This window comes from Trachurus japonicus, chromosome 14, assembly GCF_045865225.1.
Source record: "Trachurus japonicus isolate A0001 chromosome 14, Traja_1.0".
NCBI lineage: Eukaryota > Metazoa > Chordata > Actinopteri > Carangiformes > Carangidae > Trachurus > Trachurus japonicus.
The window spans coordinates 20,099,612-20,125,799 of record NC_140920.1 but is presented as its reverse complement, the minus strand read 5'-3'; the positions used below and the strand labels follow the sequence as shown (position 1 = coordinate 20,125,799).

Sequence of the window (26,188 nt, the reverse complement as noted above, 5' to 3'; positions counted from 1 at the left end):
CAGCCTGCAGACACTTTCTAACCCTCAATGAGTTGAGGTAAAAAAAAAAAAAACTTAGTAGAATCCATAGCAGCTTAGTTAGAGCGAGCTAATGTTCTTTTACAGCCCGGGCCTCTAAACTTAAACCACTGACTTGCACTTAAAATTGACCAAGAGCTGTGAGTTCCCTGTGAACATAAAACGCCTTTGAAGAAGTTTTGTTCAATCTGAGACACAAAAAACACCCTTGTCACTGTGTTATCTCATGCATCATCTCTACAGAAGATCTTCTTCATAATGTCCCCCCTCTGTCTCATTTGTGCAACTAACTAAGTCTCTTCTTGGTTTCTTGAAATTTATAATTTAAAAACAAATTCACTTAAATCAAAGGTACTATGTGGAAATCTCAGCACCTCCTCTCAGTGATATCCGTTAAGTGTCCTCGTACTCTTCGTTGGTAGAATGTCACCTCACAAAGCTAAAAGCAAAGCTGATTTTCCTATATGCACAAAAGCTGACATTTGTCCGTGCCAGTCGGCCAAATTATTTCCAGCAGCGATGATAAAACCTTCAAATCCAAGAACTCTGATTCAATTAAAGCTTTTATCTCATCTTCAATCATCCCATCGCCACACAAGGTCAGAGAAAAGCAAGCAGGATCTGTCAGGGGATCGTTGGGGTTATGCAACATGGGGCTCTTTTATGTGGTTAAGCATAATGCACCGTACTACGCCACAGGAGTGAAACAGAAAGAGCTGAGCTTCAGTTTGTTTTTGCCTTTCTTCTCATATAAACTTTGTATACGTAACTTGCTGACTGTTGAGGAATTGGTCTTGGTCCTCAAAGGATCCACTCTTTCTGTTTCAGACTCTCCATTAACTTCCCTTGTGCTTGTTTTTAAGACATTCACTTTCTTTAATAAAATTAGCTCTGGATAATTGTTCTAGAGGATGAACCATAAAGCTTTTATGACCTTTTATCCATATTATGGGAGTGTAATTAACGCTGCTGGATAACAATTTACAGGATAAATGAGCTTTAAAAGTAATGCTGCTTCTTTGTTTCCTCTCCAGGGGCTCAAGCCAATGGACCACAACGGGCTATCAGACCCCTATGTTAAGTTGCACCTACTTCCTGGCGCTAGCAAGGTATGTTAATGATGATTAATGATTATTCTGTGTTGGATTTTTTTTTTAACCTTCCACAACAATATCTTTTTCTTCAGTGTTCTCTTCTTCATGCTCTCGTGATTACAAGTTCATGCTCTTGCAATTACAAGAGCATGGACAAGATCTCAAGAGGTTACAGTAGCAGAAACAAAAGTAAAAACAAAATGACTTAAAGTGAAATTCCGGCATAAGTGTAAACCATGGTCAAACACACCGTAACACCGAGTTAGACCCCCCCTCGAGAGATCAATTTGCCCGACCGCTACATTCACGAGATCCACCAACTTCAGCAAATACCACAATATCGCCACACACGGCGCTCTCCGGATCCACTGTCTGACCGCAACCAAAACGCCACCATTTGCCCAAAATAATGCTCAGAACTGCACCAAATGTCATCAATAGTACACACAGGGTCCCAGCACGTAGTACGAGTTGTCAAACATCTGCTAGCTTTACCTGTTTTCTTTAGCAAGGAGATGCAACTCAACTCACCTACTTCTCCTCCGGGAGCCGCTCGTTGGTGAGGAAGCCCTGACGAGTCGATCACCGAGTGCACCGGAGTTCCGCAGCTCTTAAAAATGCTCATTTGCGCCTATATCGTGGCCAGCACTCGATAATAATAGTTATAAAGTGATATGCAAGATAAAAAAAAAAAAACTCTGATTGTATTTCCATGAGGTAATTGTTGATTGAGCTGCGGAACTCCGGTGCACTTGGTGATCGACTCGTCAGGGCTTCCTCACCAACGAGCGGCTCCCGGAGGAGAAGTAGGTGAGTTGAGTTGCATCTCCTTGCTAAAGAAAACAGGCAAAGCTAGCAGATGTTTGACAACTCGTACTACGTGCTGGGACCCTGTGTGTACTATTGATGACATTTGGTGCAGTTCTGAGCATTATTTTGGGCAAATGGTGGCGTTTTGGTTGCGGTCAGACAGTGGATCCGGAGAGCGCCGTGTGTGGCGATATTGCGGTATTTGCTGAAGTTGGTGGATCTCGTGAATGTAGCGGTCGGGCAAATTGATCTCTCGAGGGGGGGTCTAACTCGGTGTTACGGTGTGTTTGACCATGGTTTACACTTACGCCGGAATTTCACTTTAAAGGAAGTACAGAACCCAAGTTTTTAAAGGCTTTTTGCTGTGGTTTTGCTCTCTGGTTGGAGTCTGAGTTCTCAGGAAAACATGTTGGATGTTTTGCCCTGATCCCTTCTTGTGGTTTTTTCCAGGCTGTTAGTAGACCTGCATTAGGGAAAAGCCTAATAATCCATTTCATGATTTGGGGAACACCGCAGTGAGGATATGTCAGTGCAAGGCTTCGCCAATGTAAACAACATTAACTGACTGACCTAATGTACCCACTTAGCAATGATGTGCTTCACTGGAAAAGAACCTTGCTGCTTAGCGTCATGCTGCAAGCCTGGCCTTAGTCTGCCCAATGTCGCAAGTGGATGCACTTGAAGAGACACAACTTGTGTTTTGTGTAAAAGCTCCCGTGGGTCTCCACACGTCAGACTGCTTTTCAGCCAATATAATGCACATAATGTGAAAGGAAATGGAAATGCATCTTAACTTAGAAAATGTCTCACAGGTTGTTATTGAGGAGGGAGTGAATTCTTACTTGCTTGCGTCTGATAGTGGGCTTCAAGGTTAATTTGATCCTTTCATTAGAGTCCTGAAATCCATTGTAGATCCTGTGAATGAGTACATTCCACAAAAGAAGCTTACTGAGAGCTGAAGCTGTGCGATTATCCATCTACCTGACTCATATCTGCCTTTCTTCTAATGCCTTTTCAAACCCATCTCATTTGAACTTTGCAACTGTTTCATGTCTGCTTTCGCCACAATTTGTCAACTGTGCCTGTTGTCTCCTGTTATCAGCATCCGGATGTTGGTATGCTGATGAAGGCAACTTTAGAATTAAGCCTGTAAAACATGCAGGAACTAGTTAGTGTCTTGTAATGAACTCAGATGCTCTTATGTTGTTAAACTAGAAGGCTAAAAACAAATGTAATTTGGTTGTCTAGATATTTCACTGGAGCAAAGTGCTGAAACAATAGACTGACAGGGGATGTATGAACAGGCATCTCCAGAACTGCCAGCAAGGCAAAATCTAATGGTGCAGCCCACAAAAGTCGTGAGAAACTCCAGTATTTATGATGAAGGAGAACGCTCCACAGCAACAACTGTTCATCACCCAGAGACCAAATGAACAGAACAGCCCTTTCACTTGGAGAAACAGTGTGAATGATACTTGCAGAGGAGGCTTTTTTTATGCCCATGTGGGCGCAGGCATTGTGTTTTCAGGATGTTCATCCGTCTGTCCGGAAAGTGATAACTCAGAAACACCTCGGGGAAAGTTCTTCAAATGTAGTATTGGACTCAGTGATGAATTCATTAGAATATGGTGGTCAAAGGTCAAGGGTCAGGGTCCTTAAGGCCTCACACACCACTTTATGGTGGTATATTATATCCAAAAGGTTGAATGTCAACTTCTCTGTGACATAATGTTGTGTAAAAACATGTGCAGCCGTGGCGCTGTCACTCAGGAACAGATTTGATCGGCCATATTTTCTGCAACTTCTGTGTGTTTGTGTTCGTTGTAGTTCTCAGGACATGACTGAGAGAGACTGCAGAGCTGGTGTTATTACTGCAAGCCTGTTGATTTCACACTGTTATGAATCAATACTGACGAACTGGCTTCTCTCTGAATATACAGTAACTGAGGAAGGCAAATCTCTCAGTTAAGGCTCAGGCTGTTCTGGATAATTAAACCAAGTCTCTAACGTCTGTCTGCAGACAGACAAAAACAGTCATCACGTCGGCCATGCATATGCCCTCCTTTATTGGTAGCTGTGCCTCTCTGCCCACTGTGTGCTCAGCCACACAATATCCTGTGTGCTTATATTGTGTACAAAACACAGTGTTAATAATATTTTCAGTCTGGAATAAATTACTGCCTGCTTCATGCACGCAGACACTGATGGTGCTTTGTTGTGACACAACATGCTTTCCTGAAATTCAAAAAAAAATTGACTAATTAACAACAATGCAAAGATGGAGTTGTGATTATTATCGTGAGAATGTGCAATTAGCCATTCAGAAAGTGAGGACGCCCGGGGGCCTGATGACTGCAATGAAACACTAGCATAATAATTGTCGCAGAACAAATGGAATGGGCCAATAAAACAAACCAGGCGTCTGCCTGCTGCTGGTTTGAGCCGGACGGCTCCTCCCCCCTTCAACCTCTTCAGTTAAAGGAGAAAACTGCCAACTGTGGACATCATCTGTGATCGTGTCCACCCAACAGATTTGAGTCCAGAGCAACATATCTCAGCAGTTAGTGACCAGATTGTTGTCAATATTCATCACATTCTTTAGGATGATTCAGACAATTTGATCCTCGCAGCAAAAATCTGTGTATTTATTAAAAAAAGGGTAGGGTTAGTTTACTTATATAAAAGAAAAAGGATGATTGATACATTGATCTGACTTGGGGAGATGCTGTGTGTTCTTCAATCTGCAGAAATACACAAGGACAGAGTGTCACACATAACTTGGACTCATCACTTAATTTTGAAACTTTTATTTAATTTTTCTGAAAATAATTTGTCTCACCTTCACAATACTGAGTTTTATTTTTTATTAGCTTTTAATTATCAAATCTGATATCTATTATTCAGTGAAAACAACATCCAACATCTGTCCAATGTGAATGTAACGGAGGTCCGCAGGTATAGTCACAGTCACGAGGTACCAGTAAGGAGAAGTGACAGTGTGTGGCGGTTAGCGATACTGAAGTTAAACTCACTCACCCATAAAAGACGTGCTGATCCACTTGCCAAGTGGCCATTGACCTCTTGGCAAAACGGTTAGCATCGTCACCCGCGATGCAAGAGACCCGGGGTTCGAAACCCACTTGGCAGGCCAGAACAACATCGGTCACATGAAGAAAAGCAACAATACCCAACACCTTAACACAGTCAAATTAAGATGTACTTCCTCCCATGCACACAAATAGAGATTGTTAAACAATAATAATGCTGGTGCTACATCTTACTATCAGACTATACAGGTGCACTTACTGGGAGCTCCCAGCCTTACAATCATGTGAACACATTGGCTTGAACACAGTGCTGTAACAATAAAATCAAATCCTTGTGTCTCAGTACTGACTCTACAAGGATGGTGAACACACAGCAACTGCTAGGCACATTGATTAACTGTTGTTAATTCAAGAGCACACTGCTGCCAGTTCTAGTACCAAATATTGGCCTTTGAGAAGAGAACGGTGAGCTGCAGAATAATCCAATATGCACATCCAGTGTTTCCTGGTGACTGTCTTTTCGCCATCTTTTCTGCAGTAATATAAACATCGATTGACCATTTGTCTCTGTCTATTGGTTTTTGGATTTTGCCGTCATTCACAATTTCCTCAAAGGCTAGAGGAGGTCAGGATGCACACCTTTTCTTATCTCCAGCACTGAGTTTGGCTCACTGCTCCTGCCATCTGCTGCTCCTGCTAACACTCAGCATCTTTGCTGATGAAGAGGTTCTGTACATTCGCTTTGAATAGACGCCACGGCGTCACAGACAGTGCTTACATTTTCAAAAGACTTTTCGATGCTTTTCCTAAAATGATTTAAATGCACCTTTGAAACTTTCAGAACAGTACAGTTATTCCAGCCGTCTCTGACAAAGTTTGTGCTTCAGGAAAACCTTGGTTTCTGCACTCTGTTCATTTGACATAATTCGTCACTGACAAACTGTGACAGGTGTCATATCTTTTTTCAGTGATCGGTTTGAGTCTTTGTAGAAAAGGTTGTCTCCTTAAATCTTAGAGAGTAGCAGAGCAGGCATAGGTTTATCTGACAATGTGATTTGATAAGCGCGGGCATGTGCCTTTTAGGTTGCGTCCACATTTCTACATTTTAGTGTTAAAATGCATCACCTTTTGCTAAGTTTACATCTGAATCTGTCCATTATATGTGGGAATATGATATCATTTTTCAATACAATAATGCTATTATAATATTGTGATACATTTCAGTTTATTAGGTTTTTGCAACTGCAAATGGAAAAATTTGTCAATCTGTTTTATTTGATAAGTAAAGTTCTTAGTCTGTTCATCTCACTTAAATAATTTTTATTTGTAAGCAGACAAATTGACCAACGCAGTCATATTTTTAATGCCAAAATTTTCAATATGTATTTGCAATTGCATAATAAAAGATCAATATTTGGCATCTGTACATTTATTGATACAATATTGTCACACAATGTTGTGATATTATGCTGTATTGATTTTTCCCACACTTCTAGAGTCCACATAACTCTTTTAATAGAGGCAAGGCCCTTTTAGTTTAAACACCCCAGGTTGTTGTAGTTGAGTTGTAGTCTGAAAAGGCAAAAACAGAGAGCTATGGAAACATTGTTGGTTCCTTCTTGAGTGAGTCTCACCTGCCAGTGGGAAAAGCAACACTGATAACAATACTTACAACAATTACTTACTTTGTTACTGATCTTTTTGTCTTTGCTAGCAGCAGTTGTGTTCTAAAATAAAAACATCTTAGAGTGGAAGCAGCCTATAGAGTTTGTCTCGTGTCTCAGTAGGAGGCCTCATTGAGGTTTTTGCATTTTCCTGCCTGTAAACCAAGATGCCGTCACCTCTTCCCCCCACTCTGATATTCTCTCAGCTTGCTCTGAAAATAGTCATTAGGCTCGGTCGAAGAGCCTCATTAAGACCCACTAAAGAGGTCATAAGTTCTGCCTGCACTCTAATCAGAAGTGAAGTTTCACGCTCTGCTGCAAACCAAGATCATGATTTCATCTCATATGAGACCACAATCAAACACAACCAAATGCCTGTAATTATTCCAGATTAAATTGTAGTTTGTTGACAGAGATTAAACACTCTGAAATTATGATGTTTTCATAGAACCACAAGGTGAGGAGGTGGTGCAGGAGACACATTTGGCTGACAGTGGGTACAGCAAATATACTTTTTTATTGACTTTCAGCTAATCTGTTTGAGATGATGCTGACATAAAATTCTGCACACTCATTGGCCGATACGGTAATTAAATTACATCACATCTGATTGTTTTTAAAAACCCAACGTTTGTCTTAATGAAATTGACATTGGACTCCAAAATTGTTTTCTGCGTATTGCATTTTGTAATAAACCACAATAAAGGCAACATTTGAGGAGGTCACAGTAAAAGAGAGTCGGTGCTAAAATGTGATTGTTGAAATGGATTCCCCTGCACACCGACGCCGATTGTTTCTCTGTTTTTACGATGTCTTTCAAATGAACTTTGCGTCTTTTCATTATGGAAAATGAATAGTTATATCTCCCTAACGACCATTTCAAACACTCCATTGAAGTCAGAGCGACAAAAGGTTGAGGTGACACTGATTTTGTCCATCAGCACTAAGAGGTCACTGTGATGAGCTGTCCATCAACACAAATTAAAGACTGCAGTCGGCCATGATGGCAGGTAACATTCAGCTAATGTGACGTGTTTAGGTTGTGGTTTATTCTGAGTTTGGCCTGTGATCTTTCCACAGTATTTCACACCTTATTAACAGAGGGACTGAAACAGTGAGTGGTGCCACTGACCACAACTCAGAGATGTTTCTAAGCTGAGAGAGGCTGTTCAACCCGAAGCGATAACCAGCCACACCAGTTTCAATCCACCTTGTGAAACGGAAACAAAAAATAGTTTTCCACTTCACTCAATTTAAACAAAACAGCTGAAACTTTGACCGTCGCAGCTTCCAAGTGTTCGACAACACAGCTTGAACAAGCTTCTGGGATATGCAGGAGCCAAACGATGCCTGAAAACACATGGGAAATGTGACACCTACAGAGGCAACTTGAGGAAATAAATAACCAACTTGAGGATTTAAATTATGTGCAAACACACCCACAAGCTTCAGGCTCACAAAAGATTAGAGACTGTCTGTTTGAATGCACCGTGAGCCAATGAAATCACACCCTTACACGTGCTCTGTACTGGACAGGATTGTGATTAGCTGCCTGTCATACTGCTCTACGCTGAGCAGTAATATTCATGTTCCTCTTTGTGAATCACAGATCACATTTTTGATAACTATTTTTATCAATGTCGATTTTTAGATGATTAAAACCTAAAATAACTCATCTACTTTAAAAGCGTTTGCTTATTTGCCATTTTTTCTTTACCAGACCTAATCTTAATTGAATTAAACATATTTCTTTCTGCAACGTCAATAATTAGTCTGTGTTCATGAAACAGTGAACAACCTATAACCCCAGCAACATTTTCTTCAGTCTAAGCCATTTCATGTAACATATTTAGATTATACTTGAATATTAAACATTTGCAAGTCCTCAGTTAGTTAGCTTTGCTTCACCTCAGAGATCTCAGATTTATAACAGACTCACTTTGGTCACAAACTGGAGACACTGACTGGGTGCGGTCATTTACCAGGCAGGATGGGTCTAATGAAAATATGCAATGAAATGCTCTACTGTTTTCGTATTATTAGAAAAAAAAAGTCTCACTCAAGTATTTTTTGTGCCAAACCATGATAAGGAACAGTAAGTCTTTGGCTCCTTCTGCTTCATTCAATATTTTCACTCTGTCTTTTACAAGTTCACCAACTATACAGAAGTCCAAAACCAGTTGGTGTTTAATTGCTCGGAAAAAAAGTATTTCATAGCACTCTGATTGTCATTTTTACTGCTTGGCATGCACAAAACTAGTCTCAGCAAAAACAGATTATTGTTTTTGCTTGATTTGTTTTATAGAACAAATGACACAGATAAGAAGGGTTTGCTCTGATGTAAATTAGGGTTCTGAACAGTTTAAGTCCACAGCGCACCGGCTCACCCTCCTACACAACTCCTCTCCTTCAGGTGTGGGAGCTTTTTAATCTGAAGCTAGTTAGAGCAGGGATCCAGAGGTCTGTGCAGAAATGGTGGAATAATTGGGTTGAGAGCAATGCTTTTTAGCCTCTGTAGTGGAAATGACTGGAGACACAAGTTGTTCATTTGTAGCGCGGCCCTCGACAGTACCAGTGAGCAGGAGCTGCAGGTGGTTCTAGAGCAGTTCAGGTTATTGTAACCCTTGAATACTTGTTGCATCACACCATCATATGACTACACTGAAGTGACAGCGTGACTGCTTTTCACAATCCTGCAAACAATCCACTTATCATCTGCAAGAAGTGTATGTTGTAAATGACCAACCCTCAGGTAGCCAGATTTTTTTGGTCGGCCAGTTGTTTCTCCAGCAGCTGTCAGACCATTTGAAATGATGCACAAGAAAACATTTGCAAGTTGCTAATCTTTGTGGATTGAAAGGACGGGGTGGGAGTCTGTACAGTTTGAGTTAATGTTGCTGTAAATGGTGTTCCAGAGATATTTTACTCCAACACAATCAAAAACCTGGAGAAACCTGTAATTTAGGGCAGAACGATGGAAGAGAAGACATGAATAATTAATGAAAATCGTGCAAGATTCAAATTTAATAATTTAATTAAATTATGGAGTACAAAATGTGGTTATCAGCCTTTAAAACACTGTTTGTGTGTGTACTGTATGTGTGTGTGTGTGTGTGTGTGTGCGACTCACTTCCTGTTGGAAACAACCACTGATTGGGGCAGAAGCAATCAGCAAGAGGCTTATTATCACACACAGAGGCCTGCCATCAGACTTGCAAATGATCACAACAGCTAATTGATTAGATTCTACAGGATCACATGACTCAGAGCAGCAGCACCGTGATCTTCATGGTCCGGTCCATGTTTACTGGTGTGCTCTGAGGACTTACTGTACATTAGGACATTATTCCTCTGACAAACCTGTGCAGCTTGACACAGTCATTGCCGTAACCTTGCTAGATCGAACCAAATCGCACTTTGATATTGATGCAGTTCTTGCCCAGTAATCCACTCAGTGACTTTTCTTCTATCATACCCAGGAGGGATCCTGTTCAATGTAGAACACAGCAACACAACATCCATCTGGACAGTAAATCCTGATTTTTGTTTTCCTCTACAAGTACAGTTGATCCATTTAGTGTTGCACAACTTAAACTAATCACGTTTTTTTTTTTTTTTTTTAACAGTGAAAAGTAGCCCTGTGGAAAGTTATTTGTCTATGCCGCCACTCACAAACCCGGCAGTCCTTATTCTTCTAATTACTTATTTTTGGTTAATTTGATAAAGAAAAACTTGAAATAGCAATCAGATGATCATTTGCAAAAGCTGTTTCGAAATGCAGCAAGATTTGACAAGACACACACATTCAGTTGTTACAATAAAGTAGGTTATTGAGGTTAAGAGAAGTTTAATTCTAAACATGTGTGTGGTATCAATCTCAGCCCTGTAAAGAAAGAGGATACGTTTTCCTTTAAAGTGCTAATTTTGAACATTGTATCTTGGTTGACTGACTATTTTAGGTTTCTGTCGTAGTCTTATTAATTTTATGATATGCACTTTGTCATATTGTATGTGCACATACTCCTGTTTTGATCCAGCAGTATTGCAGCCTCATGTATTTGGTTCCAGACCTTGAATTTAATGCGTGATGGAGCTCTGACAGAAACATTGTTCTCTCTGGTGTTGACAGAAACTGGCTAAACAGCCAGAGCTGAGCCATTGTAACTATCTTTTAACTTCAGAGAATTCGACACATTGTGCTGTGTTTTTTATTCACTTCCTGCATTGCTTTGATAATGGTTGTCGCTCGTAAATGTGGTCCACTGTTTATTCTCTGTTCCCGACAGTGTTCAATATGCAGCAGCGAAGCTGGGTTCGCATGTGTGCCACCGGACGTCAATGTATTGACAAATTTTCACCAGGGCAGAGAGGCTTTACGCATTTTCAAGGATGTTTATATAATTCTGGCAGCATTTCAATGAATCTGACACCTGAGGGATGAGCCCTCCTGAGCTGTCAGACAGAGACAGTGGTTAGTCAATGATAATGTCCAGGCTGTTCAATGACAGCGTCTCTGTGTTTATCTTCCAGGCCAATAAACTTAGAACCAAGACCCTGCACAACACACTCAACCCTGTCTGGAGTGAGACCCTGACCTACTACGGCATCACCGACGAGGATATGGTCCGCAAAACACTCAGGTATGCAAAGAAAAGAGAATGGTGGAAAGAAAAAGAGACTAAGGAAGGTAATTGAAGCAGTTGAATCCGTGTGCCCTTCGTTCTTTCTTTTTCCGTTTCAAAACCAAATTAAAATAACAGAAAAACAAAGTTGTTTTTCTGTTATTCTGTTTTAAAACCAGAATGGAAAAACAGAAAAACAGAATAACACAAAATCAGTGGAAGGGGAGTAGATGAAAAGAAGAGGACCCAATGTGGGGGGAATTACTGTAAGACTGGAGGAAAAGAGAAAAGTGTATTAGATGTGAAACTATGGGAAAAGACAGATGGGAATAAAACCAAATACAGTAAGCAATATAATGAAAACAATTGAAGGAAGAGAATAACACAGACTAAAAGTAAAAGGCAAATAAAAAAAGGTAGAAAATGACTTTAGGAAGGAAAGAAACAAAAGTAGGATAAGAGTGAAGAAATAAATTATTAAATTGGGGAAAAAATGGGAAAGAGAAAGAAAGAAAATGGAATGAATTCAAGACAAAGCAATATAAAAACAAAGAACAAAGGAGGGGAGAGAGGAAGGAAGGAAATGAAAAGAATGCAAAAGGCAAAAGAAAAAAGAGGGAAGAAGAGAAATGTTAAATAAGAGCTGCTGCTGATTTGTAAAGGGTTCAAAAAGTCAGTTGTCTCTTCTTCCTCAGGTAAACCGTGTTTAACTGACTGAAGTTTTTATTTAACCTGTGGACTCCTCCTCAGTGCCAGGGTGTGAAGGTGTGATCGCCTTGATGAGAACAACAGGCAGGAAAAACCTTTTGTTTGTGTAATCTCCAAACAGCACTTCTGTTTGTGTGAGACGAATTCCTGTTCTGTTGGTTTATTTGTTTTCACTACAACAGCCGAGAATAGACTAAAACCTGGAGCAAAAACTTCTACCTCCAATGGTAAACACAACACTGTTATGCAATGGAGGCGTTACTTCACTGTTCTTTGTTCCTTTATTTTTACCTAAGTGTTAACACTGTGCAATCAAGTGGTGGAAGTAGGTTATATAATCATATGCATAATCATTTTTGGGCCCATTTTTAATCCGTCGGCAGTCGGTCCACCACTTTTATCCTGAGCTATTCCAGCATCCAGGGTGAAGTCGGCTGCTCTTTAGTGATCTCCTGATACCTCCTCCAGCACAAAATCAAAAAAAAGTGCTAATCCTGTGAAATATCACAGCATCTACTGAATGAACTAGCGTAAAATTTTATGCAGATTTTCAAAATCTCAATGGAAATGGCTTTTCCACTCATGCCTCCACAAAGTTCACATTTGTGGTTTTAAATGAAATTTCTTGAGGAATTAAAAGAAGGAATTGGCAAAACTAATGGCATTCTCATTAGCATCACCTTTACATTTTACCTGATCAACACATGAATGTCATTGTTAGCATGTGTCCCAAGGTAAATGATAATAATAATATTAATATATATTTGTTGAGCACTTTTACAGGTGTTCAAAGTCACTTAACAGAGGTAGAATTATAAAATAGATGGAGAACAAAATAGACAGAAGACAGAATAAGTGAGGCTCAGAAACAGAACTAGACTCTCGAAATCATACATTAAAAGCTAATTTAAAAAGGTGAGTTTGAGGAGAGATTTGAATGTAGAGGATAGATGATGCTATTGCGGCAGTCTAGGTGTTATAAATGCATGGATGATGGTTTCTGCAGCAGAGAAGGTGAGTGGGGGACGGAGACGGGTGATGTTGTTAAGGTGGAAGAAGGCAGTTCTACTGATGTGATTGATGTAGTGGTCAAACTTTAGCTGGCTGTCAAAGATGATTCCAACGTTGTGGATGTGTGTGGGGTCAGAGTGCAGTTATGGAAGTTGGAGGCTAAAGTTGTGGGTGGTTTGGTGTGGGATGAGGGGTCGATGATGATAATGTCCAATCTCTCACTGTTCAGTTGGAGATAGTTTGGAAGAGGAGGGGACCAAGGACTGACCCCTGGGGGACACCAGTGGGGGAGGTGCAGATGTTTATGCTGATGAACTGGTGTCGGTTGGTGCAGTAAGAGTGGATCCAGGAAAGTGCTGTGCTGGTGATGTGGAGAGATGATTCAAGTCAGAAGAGCAGGATGGAGTGATTGATTGTGAGGTTGAGTACGCTGGAAGTAACAGCAGTCGGTTTGAGGATTTGCGGGATGGAACTAGAGCTGAGGGAAGGGTTAATAATACCAGTGATGGGTGAAGAGATGACAAGGAGGCAGAACTTAATGAGTTTAGATGGCATGGGGTCCAGAGTGCAGGTGAAGGTTTTTATCCTGGCCATGATTGTTGTTAACTGTGCTGGGGATCTGGGAGAGACCTGGGACATGGGCTGAATGGTGATGGGTGGTGAGGCAGGCCAGCCTTACAAATTCAACCCCCATTTGATATGAAGTAGTAGTTCCCATAAAATGTACACAACCTTTTGTTACCATCGCATTTTATAGATGCAAAATTCAATAGTCACACAACATTAAAGTTAAAGGTGACAAAATGATCAAGTGTTAAAAATCCATTTTTTACTTGATGAAGCTGGCCAGTTTCTTTCTACTCCTGCTACTAAATTGGATAGTGAATCACCTTAAACTTTGTTAGATTAACAGCAGAGATGATCAGAAAGTGTGTTGATAATCATGTGATAAAAAATTATAATTCTGTCAAATCTGATAATCTGTTTTTCAATCATTTGAAAGAGGGCAGCACGTGCTTTTTTCTCAGCAGCTCCTGGATCCCTGGTATTGATTGGCAGCCTAATCAATTCCCTGCAAATATTTTACTTTTTATATGTGTGTTTTGTGTGAAACCAACAAAGAACGTCAGTATTATCAGCAGCTTGGCACAGGTGTGATCTGATGGACACTTGTCTGTGCACGCACCAAAAATCTAGTTCCACAACAGTGTCTTGATAAACCACTTTCCACAAACAGTCGACTGAGAAAAGGTCATTAAAGGTCTCACCATTTCCAAACAATACTGTTCATTCAGACCTTCTACACAAATACAGCATGTAGTTATTTTTGTAGTTATATTTAAGTTTATCGTGATTTTGGTTATGCTGCATCCCATACATTAATAATAAATATATTTGATTTATGTAGTATATATGACGAGTGTACAGTATGTACTTACAAAATAAAAGCTTACGTAAAAATTACACCTGGACCCTGATAGAAATTGGAACCATTTCCTATATTGACATATACAGTATGTCTACCCTATACACATATGTTTATGTTTATGCATATATGGTTGTAGACATATTTTTAATAAATATATATCCAATTGAAAAACTGTTAATATACAGTTGGTTCTAACAGTCTGTCTCGTCCAGACTAGAATGAGAAATTAAAAGAAAAAAACATATATATGTTATTTTTTATTAACTTACATATATGAATTGATTTACATGTTAACTTATTTCTTCATATAATTAGAGGATGTACTGTATATGTGATAATAATAAAGATGACGTAAATGGCAACATCACTTTACATGCAGTGCATCATATATCACATTTCTTTATGGGATGTGAACATGTTACTCATGTCTTGGGCTGCACAATAGCTGCATGTTGACCTCCATACATCACGTAATTTATGCAGCGGAAAGCTTTTGAAGACAAACTCGACTGCACAACATGAGCTTGATGTGGTCATGAGCATGAATCATGTCACGTCAAGAGATAACATTGGAGCTGCTCTCTGCATTTATTGAAGATATAGGCTGTGTCCACTGAGAGAAATCCCCCACCATCACCAACAATAATTGACTTTCATAATAAATGAAATGACATGAGGGAGAGAGAGGGAATGCAGATCTCCAGTCTGGAAAGTAAAACCTGGAGCTCAGTGAACCTCCTGCCTGTGTGCCTTTTGTCCTCACTCAGTGGTTTTGAATTACTATGGTCTGCCTCTCAGTTCACCATCAATCATTATCTTTTGTGAGCGGTTACACTGTCGGATAATGAACCTTCTTTTTTCGTTTTTATTGATTGGAAAATACGCCGGCAAATATACAGTAATGTTTACAAAGGATGTTGTCATGCATTGAAAAGAGGACGTGTGTTTACGTGTTCAGTGGAAAGAGAAAATGGGCACGTAATACAAATCAGTAAACAAGCTGAATGCACCATGCACCAGGGCACAATTCAATTCAAGCTGCAGTAATCAAGTAAATAAGATGTGCACAGCAAGGTACTGTATGTTCAAGTTGAAGAAGTGATTTGATTTAAAATTGTTTTGACGTGAAGAGGAACAGTGTCATTTGCCTCTGAACTTCAAGAGTTTCTCCTTTAATTTTAGTCTTTTGATCCACACATGCCTGAATGGCTCTAAATTTTAATTATCCCATCATTTCCTGTAGTACTGATTGTGCCTGACAAAAATCTTGTGAAGCTCCTCTCTACAGAGCCACCAGGGTTTTACTTTAGAGGCCAGTGGCGACTGACAGATTCAGAGGGACCAGCTTTAAAGTGAAGTGGGGATTTTTAGTGATGGGAGATGGTGGGCTTCAGGTAGAAAATTACTGGTTTTACGGTTTTAAGCCCCCTCATCGCGACAAAACCTCAATCCAAGCCTGACTTCATTTTGTATCCCACTCCACCTACTCTGGTCTTCTATTTGCAGGATTTCGGTGTGTGATGAGGACAAATTCCGCCACAACGAGTTCATCGGGGAAACGCGAATTCCCCTCAAGAAGCTGAAGCCCAACCAAATCAAAAACTTCAACAACTGCCTGGAGAAACAGTTACCTGTAAGTCTGCCGTGCCTCACACACCTGTGGCGTAATGTTCATCATATCACACACATGATAATTATCGCGATCGTCATCCTCAGACTAGACTATACTTCATGCTACATTGCACTGTAGGGCTTACTGCTCTTTATGATGATGAAATCTCTTATATTTTATATTTAAATGCAGCAATAATTATTTCAAATTGACATTTTACCTTCTGATTTATATTAGACGACAAAATGAACAGGAAACTAGAGGAAGCAAACACTGATTACATTTTATATTTCATGAAAAGCTGATCTACCCAGAATATTGTGTACAAACTACAAATGTAATCACCATTATAATAGTATGTTCATTAGTTAATCTTAATAATATGATGAAATGTGACCCCCCTTAGAGGAAGAATTCAGATAATAACGGATGCAATTATTTCTTACGCTGTTCTAAAGTTGAGTTACAAACAATGACCAGTACACTTTGACTTTTTCCAGAGTCAAATGAGAAGTTAGTTCTGCACACAAGCAGATAAAAGCATGATTCTTGCTTAAGGTGAGGTGCGTCATAACAACAGTCTTTCCAACTGTGGGCTACATGTTGCTAACTGCAAGAAGACTCAACAGTATCCCTGAGGATTTAATTTAAACCACGGGACAGATTAGAGCGCCGGGTTTTGAGGCCATAAGTGGGGTGCAGGAGTGGATTATGTGTTTTGAGAGCATGGGAGTGAAGTGGAGTGTCATTGAACTGCGATTGAATATCCCTTTCAAAGTGCCCACACAGCTTATGGTTTAAACAGAATAATACAGTGTAATTCTGGCCCATCCATATTTGGAGAATAGAGCACTGCCTTGGGTTTGGAGAGACAAATTCCTGTTGCTCTCCTCATATGCTTTGTTCTCTATGTGGGAGTGTGAAATAGCATCCAAAAATACAAAATATGCCTGCGCGCAACTGGTATCGAACATCCTTGGTGCCTTCATCGCTTAGGGCTACGATCTTGTCCAGGTTTGTTTGATGTTAGTAAGCTTTCGAAATGACCACTTTTCAAATGCCGTACAATAATTACAGAGTAACAGAGCATCGTCTTGATCTTGATTTATTTCTTTGTCTGAAATCATGACTAGTTGGTAAAGCAGTTTACAGTTTGCGGTGTTACATCTGTGAACCTTTGATACGTGACTCACAAGTATTTTCATAGTGTGTTTACACCACGAAAAAGCTCATCGTGACAGTGAATTACATGACGCGCATGACTGAATTTGTGCCTTCACTGTGACTAAATGTGAAAAAATGGTTTGGAGAACTGAGGCCAGAACCTGCTTGAAGCCACAGCCAGAAGCTTTTTAACAGGTATCTACTGTATAAAAGGGATACACATGTTCTTTAATTCTTATATCACTGCTTTTTCTTTTTTTTAGTAAGAAGAAAAAGAAGAAGAAGGGTGTTTCAGTAGGTCTTGTAGCTCAGAACGTCACAGCACGCAGGAGCTGTAGAGCAGATATATGTGTCAAAGTCAGTAACTGTTTTTTTTATGGGTTGTCTGGTCTGTTTCAGTCAGGTTGTTTTGCTATATTTTGGACCACCCTGTCACACGTCTCACGCCCGCAAGAGAGAGTATTAAAGCACAGTTTGGTCATTTTCTCATAGAAATGCTTCAAGGCAAAGTGGAGCTGGTTACAGAGAGAGAGCTCAAGGCAGGAAGCGTTCTGCTCTGCTTGCTCTTGAAGTAGTGGATAAGGAGTTCTGTTTGAACACAGGATGTTGTTTCGCCGTGCTGGGGAGAATAGAGCATCGACCATTTAATCATCTCATCCAGCGGCTAGCAGGGCCCCCCGTCTTATTGATGGTTTTGGCCTGGCAGAGAAGCACTTTGATTGGCTTGCTCAGCTCATAAACAAGTCAGTTGGCTTATACACCTGTGGATCAGACCTGTCACAAGCTGAAGTATAGTAGCTGGAGAAATGCAGGAAACAGATGTAACCTGAAGACATTTCTACTAAATTTATGTCATTTTTTAAAATCCATTTATTACTCAAACCTCTCTGAACCCTATGATTTTTCAAGTTTATTCATGCACCACCCAGATGAGGACCGATTAATTTGCAAAAAAAACGCATGTATGAAGGGACCAAACTCTTAAGAAACAGGCTCAGACTCAACCAAGATACTGTCTCCATTGTCACTATAGTTACCAGCATAAAGGTGAAAAGTCTACACATGCTGACACAAAGGCCTTTGAATGTCAGAGGAACTGTTTGTGTGTTTTGGTAATCCCAAGGTAATCCCAACTTGCCCGGACAGCTGTGTCCTTGCTATCACTGTGGTCACTCAACCATGTCTATCTAATGGATGTGTCAGCCAGTCTGGACTCTGGATCCGCCACCAGCACTGGCACCACAAAACAGCAAGTGGGCCCGAGCAGTGTGAGAGCCAGCAGCCATCTGGGGATAAATCTTGGCTCGGTGTCACACTGTGTATTACATTTCTGTTTCCAAGGCTCAGTCCGACAACGGGAGGTTTAGATGTAAAAGATGACCGCAATTTTATTACTCATCGTGAAAACGGTAGCTTTAGTTTTTGTTTTGAAAACACTTGAATTATAATGCGTACAGGGCCGTGTTGTTGTTTTCTTTGCCCTGGAAGCCCAGCATCAACAATAGCATTACTGTGCAGCTGAATAGTTCAGGAACAGCCCATAACAGGTTATTGTAGTGTATAGGTAGGGTGATGATGTTGGTCAATCCATCTAAAACTTCCAGAAGGTCCATAGAAACAAAAGTTGGCAAGTAATGAAACCGTGAAAGTATGGCCCCCAGATAATATTTACAACAATAACCCCGCAGCTTTTATTTAGCATTAGCAAAAACTTCTCTTAGGCCTAGGTCCATTGAAGATGATCACCAGGCCAGAAGCTAAAACATAAACCCGTTATTACCATATAAAGTGCTTGGAAGCCGATGTTTACACATCCAGCAGTTACAGAACAAAGTTAGCAATTATCTGGAGTTGTGGCTCTGGCCTGGCTCTCCCTTCAGCCTTTGGTTGGGCTCCACTAACTCGTGAGGAAAATATCTGATTTGTTAGCTCCTTAATGTTTCAGTATGTTTACAGTACAGTACCTGCAAGTCACCAACCTTGCCTCTGGCTGCCACTTGGTGTCGGGCAGATTGCATACTGTGGTTATTTCTTTGCTTTTTCCTCACTGAACAGTGAAGATGAACCAGAATAAGCGATGAGCTCCAAGACACCATAAATCTCCACAGAGATACAGGGTGATCATTATCTCTAGGTTTGTTGCTCTACGTGACCACTTTTTCATCCAAGTAGTTATGTGATCAATTGATTATATAGAGATAATGATTCTAGCAGCTCCTGATTATTGTGCTCCTGAAGTTCTTCATCACTGGTATGTGAAAGGGAGTCAATGGCAACTCCACTGCTGTTAATAAATGTAGTGCTTCATTCAAAAAAGTTTTGCCTTTCAGTGTAATCCACCCAGTGAAAACTTTCCTCACAAAACATATTCATTGTTGCAATTTAGTTGTAATATGAACATAATTCCAAGGAGGTAGGGCAAAGTCTGTAAAACAATGTGATGCCAACCACTGACATTAACATTCTGTGGATGATGCAGAAGTGTGACATTAACGCCTGATCCCATTTCTTATTCATACTCCTCTAACTCCCCTATGATACGAGACACCATACTGTCATACGTTATTATCTGCACATTATATGCACTGATAACAGACAAGTGGTGAAAAATAAAAAATAAAAAAAAGTTCAATGAATTCGTTGCTGCAGGACTTTTAAATGATGGCCATCATCTGCTGCATCATGAAAATGTGTGAGACTGTTGGTAAAATCAACAACACTGATGTAACATTAGCATTGTATGTGTCTGTACACCATTTAAGTTAAGCAGTGCCAGAGTCACAGTGTGACAGACCTGATGAATTGATGTTGTTAACTTCATTCTTACCTTGACAATAATATTTAATATTAGATTTCCAGGGGTTTTAAAGGTGCAAATATTAAACAAAGCTACTCAAAAGAAGTTGTTTGCTCCATGTTTTGAGGGCTGTAATAAACATCTGAGCACCCACAGGCCTAAAACTTGAGTTTTATTTGTGTTTTATTTGAAAACAAGATGGTGATGCTGCAGCGATATTCTTTCATAGAGCCCCCAAAAAGTCCTGAGCACCTGGTCCCCTTATCTGATTTAACCTCCACTGTTATCAGCACTACTTTTTCTGTCTCCTCTGTGTGGGATATGTTTGTGAGTGAATGCCAGTGCCCTGTTAGCCACTGCCTCTTCCCTTGCATCAGCACAACAGTCAGATCAACACCTCTCAGACAACGGTGGGGCACTCGGGAATCCCTACCAGGCTGCTGGCAGGAGATGCGTTTTGGCCCAGCTTACTGTTTTGTATCTTGAGCCGCCCACGCGTCATCTCATAGCGACTCAGTCATGACACAGGAGAAGACGACCTGTGCTCCTTTGAGTGAGTCAGGATTTTGTATTTCGCATTGTTAGGCTTTAGCACTCAGATGAACAAAGACAGAGACACCTGTGGCTCTAAGTGAAGGCTACGCACTTTGATCTGTACCTTTGAAAATTAGAATTGATCAATGGCTCAGTAACCTGGACCAGTCAAAGGAACTACCCCCGTCATCCTGGGATATTACCTGACCTTGCTCCTGGTAATGTCACTGTTTTCATTGTAAGCCCCCTAAGGGGATGACTAATACCTGGAACCGAGTCAATACATTTGGAATAATGTTAATGTTTGTTTGCTGCCTCTGTTGTGAGCAGAAAACAATGAAGCAGGCAGACAGAGCGATGTAGATCTCACTCCTGTCTGTGACTGCATTCATTCAGAATGATGTTCAGACAGTCACATCGCAGGTGTCCGGTTGTACTGTGCGCTTAATTTAATTAATGGACATCCTCTAGCCAATCTTAATTGAGTTTTCCCCCAGGCAATGGTACAATTAGCTGGAAAATGTTAAGCAAACACTACTGCGCAGTAGTGTATTTGCTTATGTAAGTTGATTTTATGTTGATGGAGATAGGAAAAAGAGAGCAGGCCTTGGTCTGTGACGAGCTGAGGCCATACGGTCGCAGGCAATTTATGTCTTTGTATCCGTTGTTGATGATGTTATGTGGTGATCATTTGAGTCTTAGTCCCGAATGTGTCCCCGGTTGATGTATGTTGTTTACATGCCAGTTTGAAAAAAAAAATCTGCAATTAGAGAAGGAAGGCAAGCTGGGGAAAATGAATGGTGTATAGAAAAGAAGGCACTGCTGGCATTGCTGTTAGGAAGTCTGCACTTGTCAGATACGCCGACCTTGATACCGTGCAGGAAGCCTGAGGTTTCTACTTCCTCGCTCACTCTGCATCTTCATACTCTTGTTTTCCTGTCAGCCTCTTGGTTTGTCACACACTTCCCAAAGTGCATCTTGTTAAAGGAGACAGAGGCAACAGAGGGTTGTCTCAAACTTGGACAAACAGCAGACGAACAGACACAACTAAATAGATTTGACACTAAAGTGAGTGGGCATCTGAAACATGTCGGCATGCCAGATGAAATGGACGGCAAGTCCACAAGTCCAGTGAGACGTCTTGCAAAAGTCATCTGTGATTCGCGTAGAGAGAGTCGGCTCCCTGTAGATATCTGATTAATACCCTGCTGTGGACACTGCTGGACGGAGAGTTGAGCCCTGTTTTCGACAGACAGTGCAGGACTGTGAAGGAGACGAGGAGACGGAGTTCTGTTGCTGCAGAGGCAATTTCTGCATGTTTATCGTCTTCATTTTGTTATTTGAATTTTGTCTCTGAACTTTGAGGGTGTTTTTAGATGTTGCTGTTTTACAAAGAAGTATAGGCAGCTGATGATGATTATATGAAAGAGTAGATTGTGGTACAGCAAATCATAGGCCTCCATTCATGTATATGGGTATTCAGTCGGTTTGAGGTGTATGCAAGTTACAAACAGCAGAATACCTGGCATCCCTTGAACTGTTTTTGGCATAATTACCTTTCACAACTAGAAAATGTGTTTTTGGCTTTAAAAACTAAAGAGGATGCTGTTTTGCAAGATCTACGTATTGTAACATCAAGAGAAAAAGACCGCCCATATTGCACCTCTTGATTACATTTACCATTTTTCAGCATTTTTAGAAAGTACAACTTCAGTGCTGCAACAACAAAGTTCCCAGTGCAGTTAAAGAGGTACATTATCTCCTTTTATGGGGCCTCCTCTATAAAAGAGACATAGAGACAAGTTAATTTCCCTTTGGAGATTGATAAAGTAATTTGTATCATATTGTATTGTATCGGATATATTGCAGTGCATATATCCCTGGGCATGTACTAGTTCCACTGGTGCTCTCAAGACCTGATGGGAAAGTGTTAAAGACCAACCAGTAGATTGTGTTTGTCTGGTTGGTACTGGTATTCTACTTTAGAATGAGATTTTCTTTTTTGCTCTTTTTTGGGTCTCTACCAACTCCTGAGGGAAACATCAGGCTCATAAGCTGCTTAATGCTCTACTATGTTCACCATTGCCCACTACCAACTTCTCATAACATATCCAAGGATGCAAAACATTGTATGTTTCCATTTCCCTCTTGTTATAAATGGAAAAACCAGGGTTGGGCCAAACCCAAGACATACAGTTTCAACTGCACTGATTTTACACATCTCAAAATCTTTTTTCAGATCTTGGTGAGAAGTATAGCATGTGTAAGGGGAAAAAGGTTATAAAGGCTTTTGTTACACCAGAGCGAGATGTGCAAAGACTGATAAATTGTCTTGAGTGATGTGTCTGTGGTGGCTGAAGAATACAAGTTTGAGAAAGATTATAAAAAAGAAGTGAGCTGTAGCCTGCTTCTCATTTCTGGTTTTGCTGCATCGATTTTGATTGTATGCCCGTTGTGAATCTAACAGTGTTGTAATGCTAAATCAGTGCAGTACTCTTTTAGGCTACTGTACTGGTGCTGAAAAACCGTGGGGTTTGGCACCATGTTCAGATCTACTGGGATTAAGGCAGCCCTTTCTCCCACTGGGGGGCCCAAAGTCAGACATGTTTAAAAATCTTAAAAGGATTATGTGCTCTAACGTACAATAGGAAGTTGTGGGGGAATCATCAGTGGTATTTTTTGAAGTCATGTCTTGCTTTATAACTTTGCAAATCTACATCAAAACAAACTGAATTAACCCACTTTTCCTAGTAGTATATGTCTCCTAAGTTTAACTTTATAGTTTAGCTCCAATGTGAAGTCATTTGCAGTTTGTCATAAATGAGACAGAGGAGACGAATGAGACAGAAAACCCCAATGAATATCAATTTGAAACGGCACAATCCAAATTGAAAGAACTCTCGGTCCTAATGCTCACATTTTCACTGGGCCATGCATTTCCAAGTAGCCCTTCATAAGCTTGAAGTTGTTAAGCCTCTGGGCATTTGCTATTGCTGATATGGGTGGTCTATACTGTATAAGAAATGAATGCTGAGGCATGGGGAAAAGCCCAGTGCATATTCACGCAATCAGCAACTGCAGGAGAGTTGCTGGTAAATTGCATTTATAAGTTGCAGGGCACAGCAGTGGGAAAAAAAAACACAAAGCTCAGATAGCTCAGTGGCATTTCGTCACAATGAGCATGAATAAAAATAGACGTCAATTAAACGACACTGGGGTGGAATCAATATCTCTCAACATCTGATGCTCCTTGTTTGCATGCATCTTCAGTATACTGACCTCTAATGGATGCTAGCTTGACCACCAGCCATTGCATCTGTCATTGTTGTGCTGGGCATGACCGTGTCTTAGCAGCCATTTTTGGATGTTTGCACAATGAGGATAATCCTGTGATCTTTGATAGGTGACTGGCTGCGGCTCCCTCCAACGCTGCGGTATCAATAAACTGTTTTGACTTTCACAGCATTTGTTTAAGGTTAGGTCATGATCATTATGGTTTGATTTTTACCTTGGCTTCAGGCACACAATGTTTATTTATTTATTTATGTGCCCTAACCAGTGCTGTGCATGAATGCGTATGTGCAATTTTAACCAGGTTATATAATAGTATATCTAATAAAAGTCCATAGTATTAAACTTTTTACCTCGATTATGAGTAATGAACGATTATATACCGATATAACCAACACGGTAGAGAAAAGTAACGTGAACTGCTTCGTTTTTATTTATTGTTTCCCTTCACATACTGTAATCCAGACAATTGCTGTCTCACTTTATCTGTAAGTGAAATGTACTTGGGCTCTGTTGTGACATCACAAAGTTACAGGAAGTCCTGATTAATGGTTTTAAGGCTCGGTTTCTGAATACAGGCAGTATGCATTTCTCTGTGGACTGAGGCTTTGATACTTCCAACAGTATTGATATAGCACCTCAACCTTTTTTATAATCAAACTACATACTGTATGGACATTTCGCTTTACACTGTAGGGGACCTTTAATTTGAGTCAGGTCACATTCAAACAGAAAGTTTGAATTCACCAGTCAGGCCCTGAACATCTCGTGCAGCTGTTGCATTTGGAAGGAAAACAGACTTGTGCTCTTGACACACGGTTCTTGTGTCAGTTCAGATGTTTATCTTGTCCCTAAAGAACATGGCAAATTAATTTTGATGAGACTATTAACTCTCCATCTACAGCGGAGGTGGCATCAATCAGCCAATCAGTGTTTGGCTGATTTTCAAGACACAACTGCTGAGAAGGCAGAAAGACGAAGCAGTGAAGCTTCAGCAGACTTTAATGACACCCACAAACTTTAACACAAACAGCACAAAAGACAGCACAAAAACAAACATAGTGGGAATAAAATAAGAATTTTTGCTGTCAACATGGATTAATATCATTTTGCAAACTGAAGCGTTGGTTATCTTCCAAATGATAATGGTGATTAAGGAGAAATGTCAGCTGAGATTGACACTCGTGTGTGTGTGTGTGTGTATTAGTGTCTGTGTGTGTGCGCCTGAGGGGAAGCCTGGACATCAGTGTTGGTTACAGGAGCTGGTCATTATTCCCATACCTTGTCATTTTTGTCACTGTAGGTCAACAAGACAGAAGATAAATCCCTGGAGGAGCGAGGACGCATCATGATTTCTCTCAAGTACAACACCCAGAAGTCTTGCCTGGTGGTGGGCATCATACGCTGCGCTCACCTTGCCGCCATGGACGCCAACGGCTTCTCAGACCCCTATGTCAAAACGTCAGTATTGTACGCAAAGAAAACACTTTCAGTAACAGAAACAGATTGGCCCAGCCTGCTCTCCTCACACTAAAGTCAGAAGGCGATAAGTATCAGAGACACAAAAACAACCAGAAAGTGTGCGCAATAAAAAACATGTTATGATTATCTGAAAACTATTAGATCTCCGTCAAATGATTCAGAAAATGTTTAGCTTTAATAGGAAGTAATAGTTATGTTAGTTAAGTAATTAGGTGTTTAGATCTTTTATTGCTGTTTACTACAAAAATTTACAGGATAACAAAACAAAAGTCTGTGTAAAAGAGTTCTTATTTATTGAGGTCTTTATTTAAGAAAAAAAAAAGGCATTGGTTTAGATTTTGTAAAAGGTGCATAAACCCTGAACATCATCACCTAAAACAACCTGTCCATTGATTCCTCTCAACGGACATTTCTCCTCCAACACAGCAAATGCTTGTCATAATTATGCTATTTTTAGAGGATGTACAACGCGATGCAAAAGTGCTGAAATGGATTATCTGGCAGGGCTGATGTTTTAGCAGAAAGGAGGTAAACTAACTGTGATTATCAGCAGCATGAAAGACACACAGCACAGGAGGCCATTCACGCGCCTGCAATTTGACGTGAGAGTGTCCTATTTATCACACCTGAACATTTCCCAAGTCTTTCATCTGGCTGAGCAATGAAAGTGCAATTAATTTCTGACTCTGCTGTGCGCACCTCGAGAACAAAAGCACAACTCGTTTTGGGAGGGAGAGGGGCTGGCAACAATTTTCCAACAGTTTGAGGTTGAGAAAATCTCCCCGAAGCTTGAAGGACACGCGGACAGATAAGAGATTTACTGACTGGCTCATGTGTGAAGGAATAAAGGAAGTGTGTACTCATGTCAGAGAGACGGGATTGGCTTCTCCTCTTTCACCAGCCCA

The 26,188-nt window shown here is 40.4% G+C and overlaps 1 protein-coding gene across 2 annotated transcripts in view; it reads left to right on the top strand.

The window, feature by feature from the left end:
• Positions 1-26,188, top strand: part of doc2b (double C2-like domains, beta) — a 112,943-nt gene that overhangs the window by 77,618 nt on the left and 9,137 nt on the right. For both annotated transcript variants that reach the window (XM_085798287.1, XM_085798286.1), the window contains 4 exons: positions 1,053-1,127; positions 11,164-11,273; positions 15,910-16,036; positions 25,105-25,262. In XM_085798287.1, coding sequence (XP_085654413.1) covers positions 1,053-1,127; positions 11,164-11,273; positions 15,910-16,036; positions 25,105-25,262 — 470 coding nt within the window. The remainder of the gene's footprint in view (positions 1-1,052; positions 1,128-11,163; positions 11,274-15,909; positions 16,037-25,104; positions 25,263-26,188) is intronic.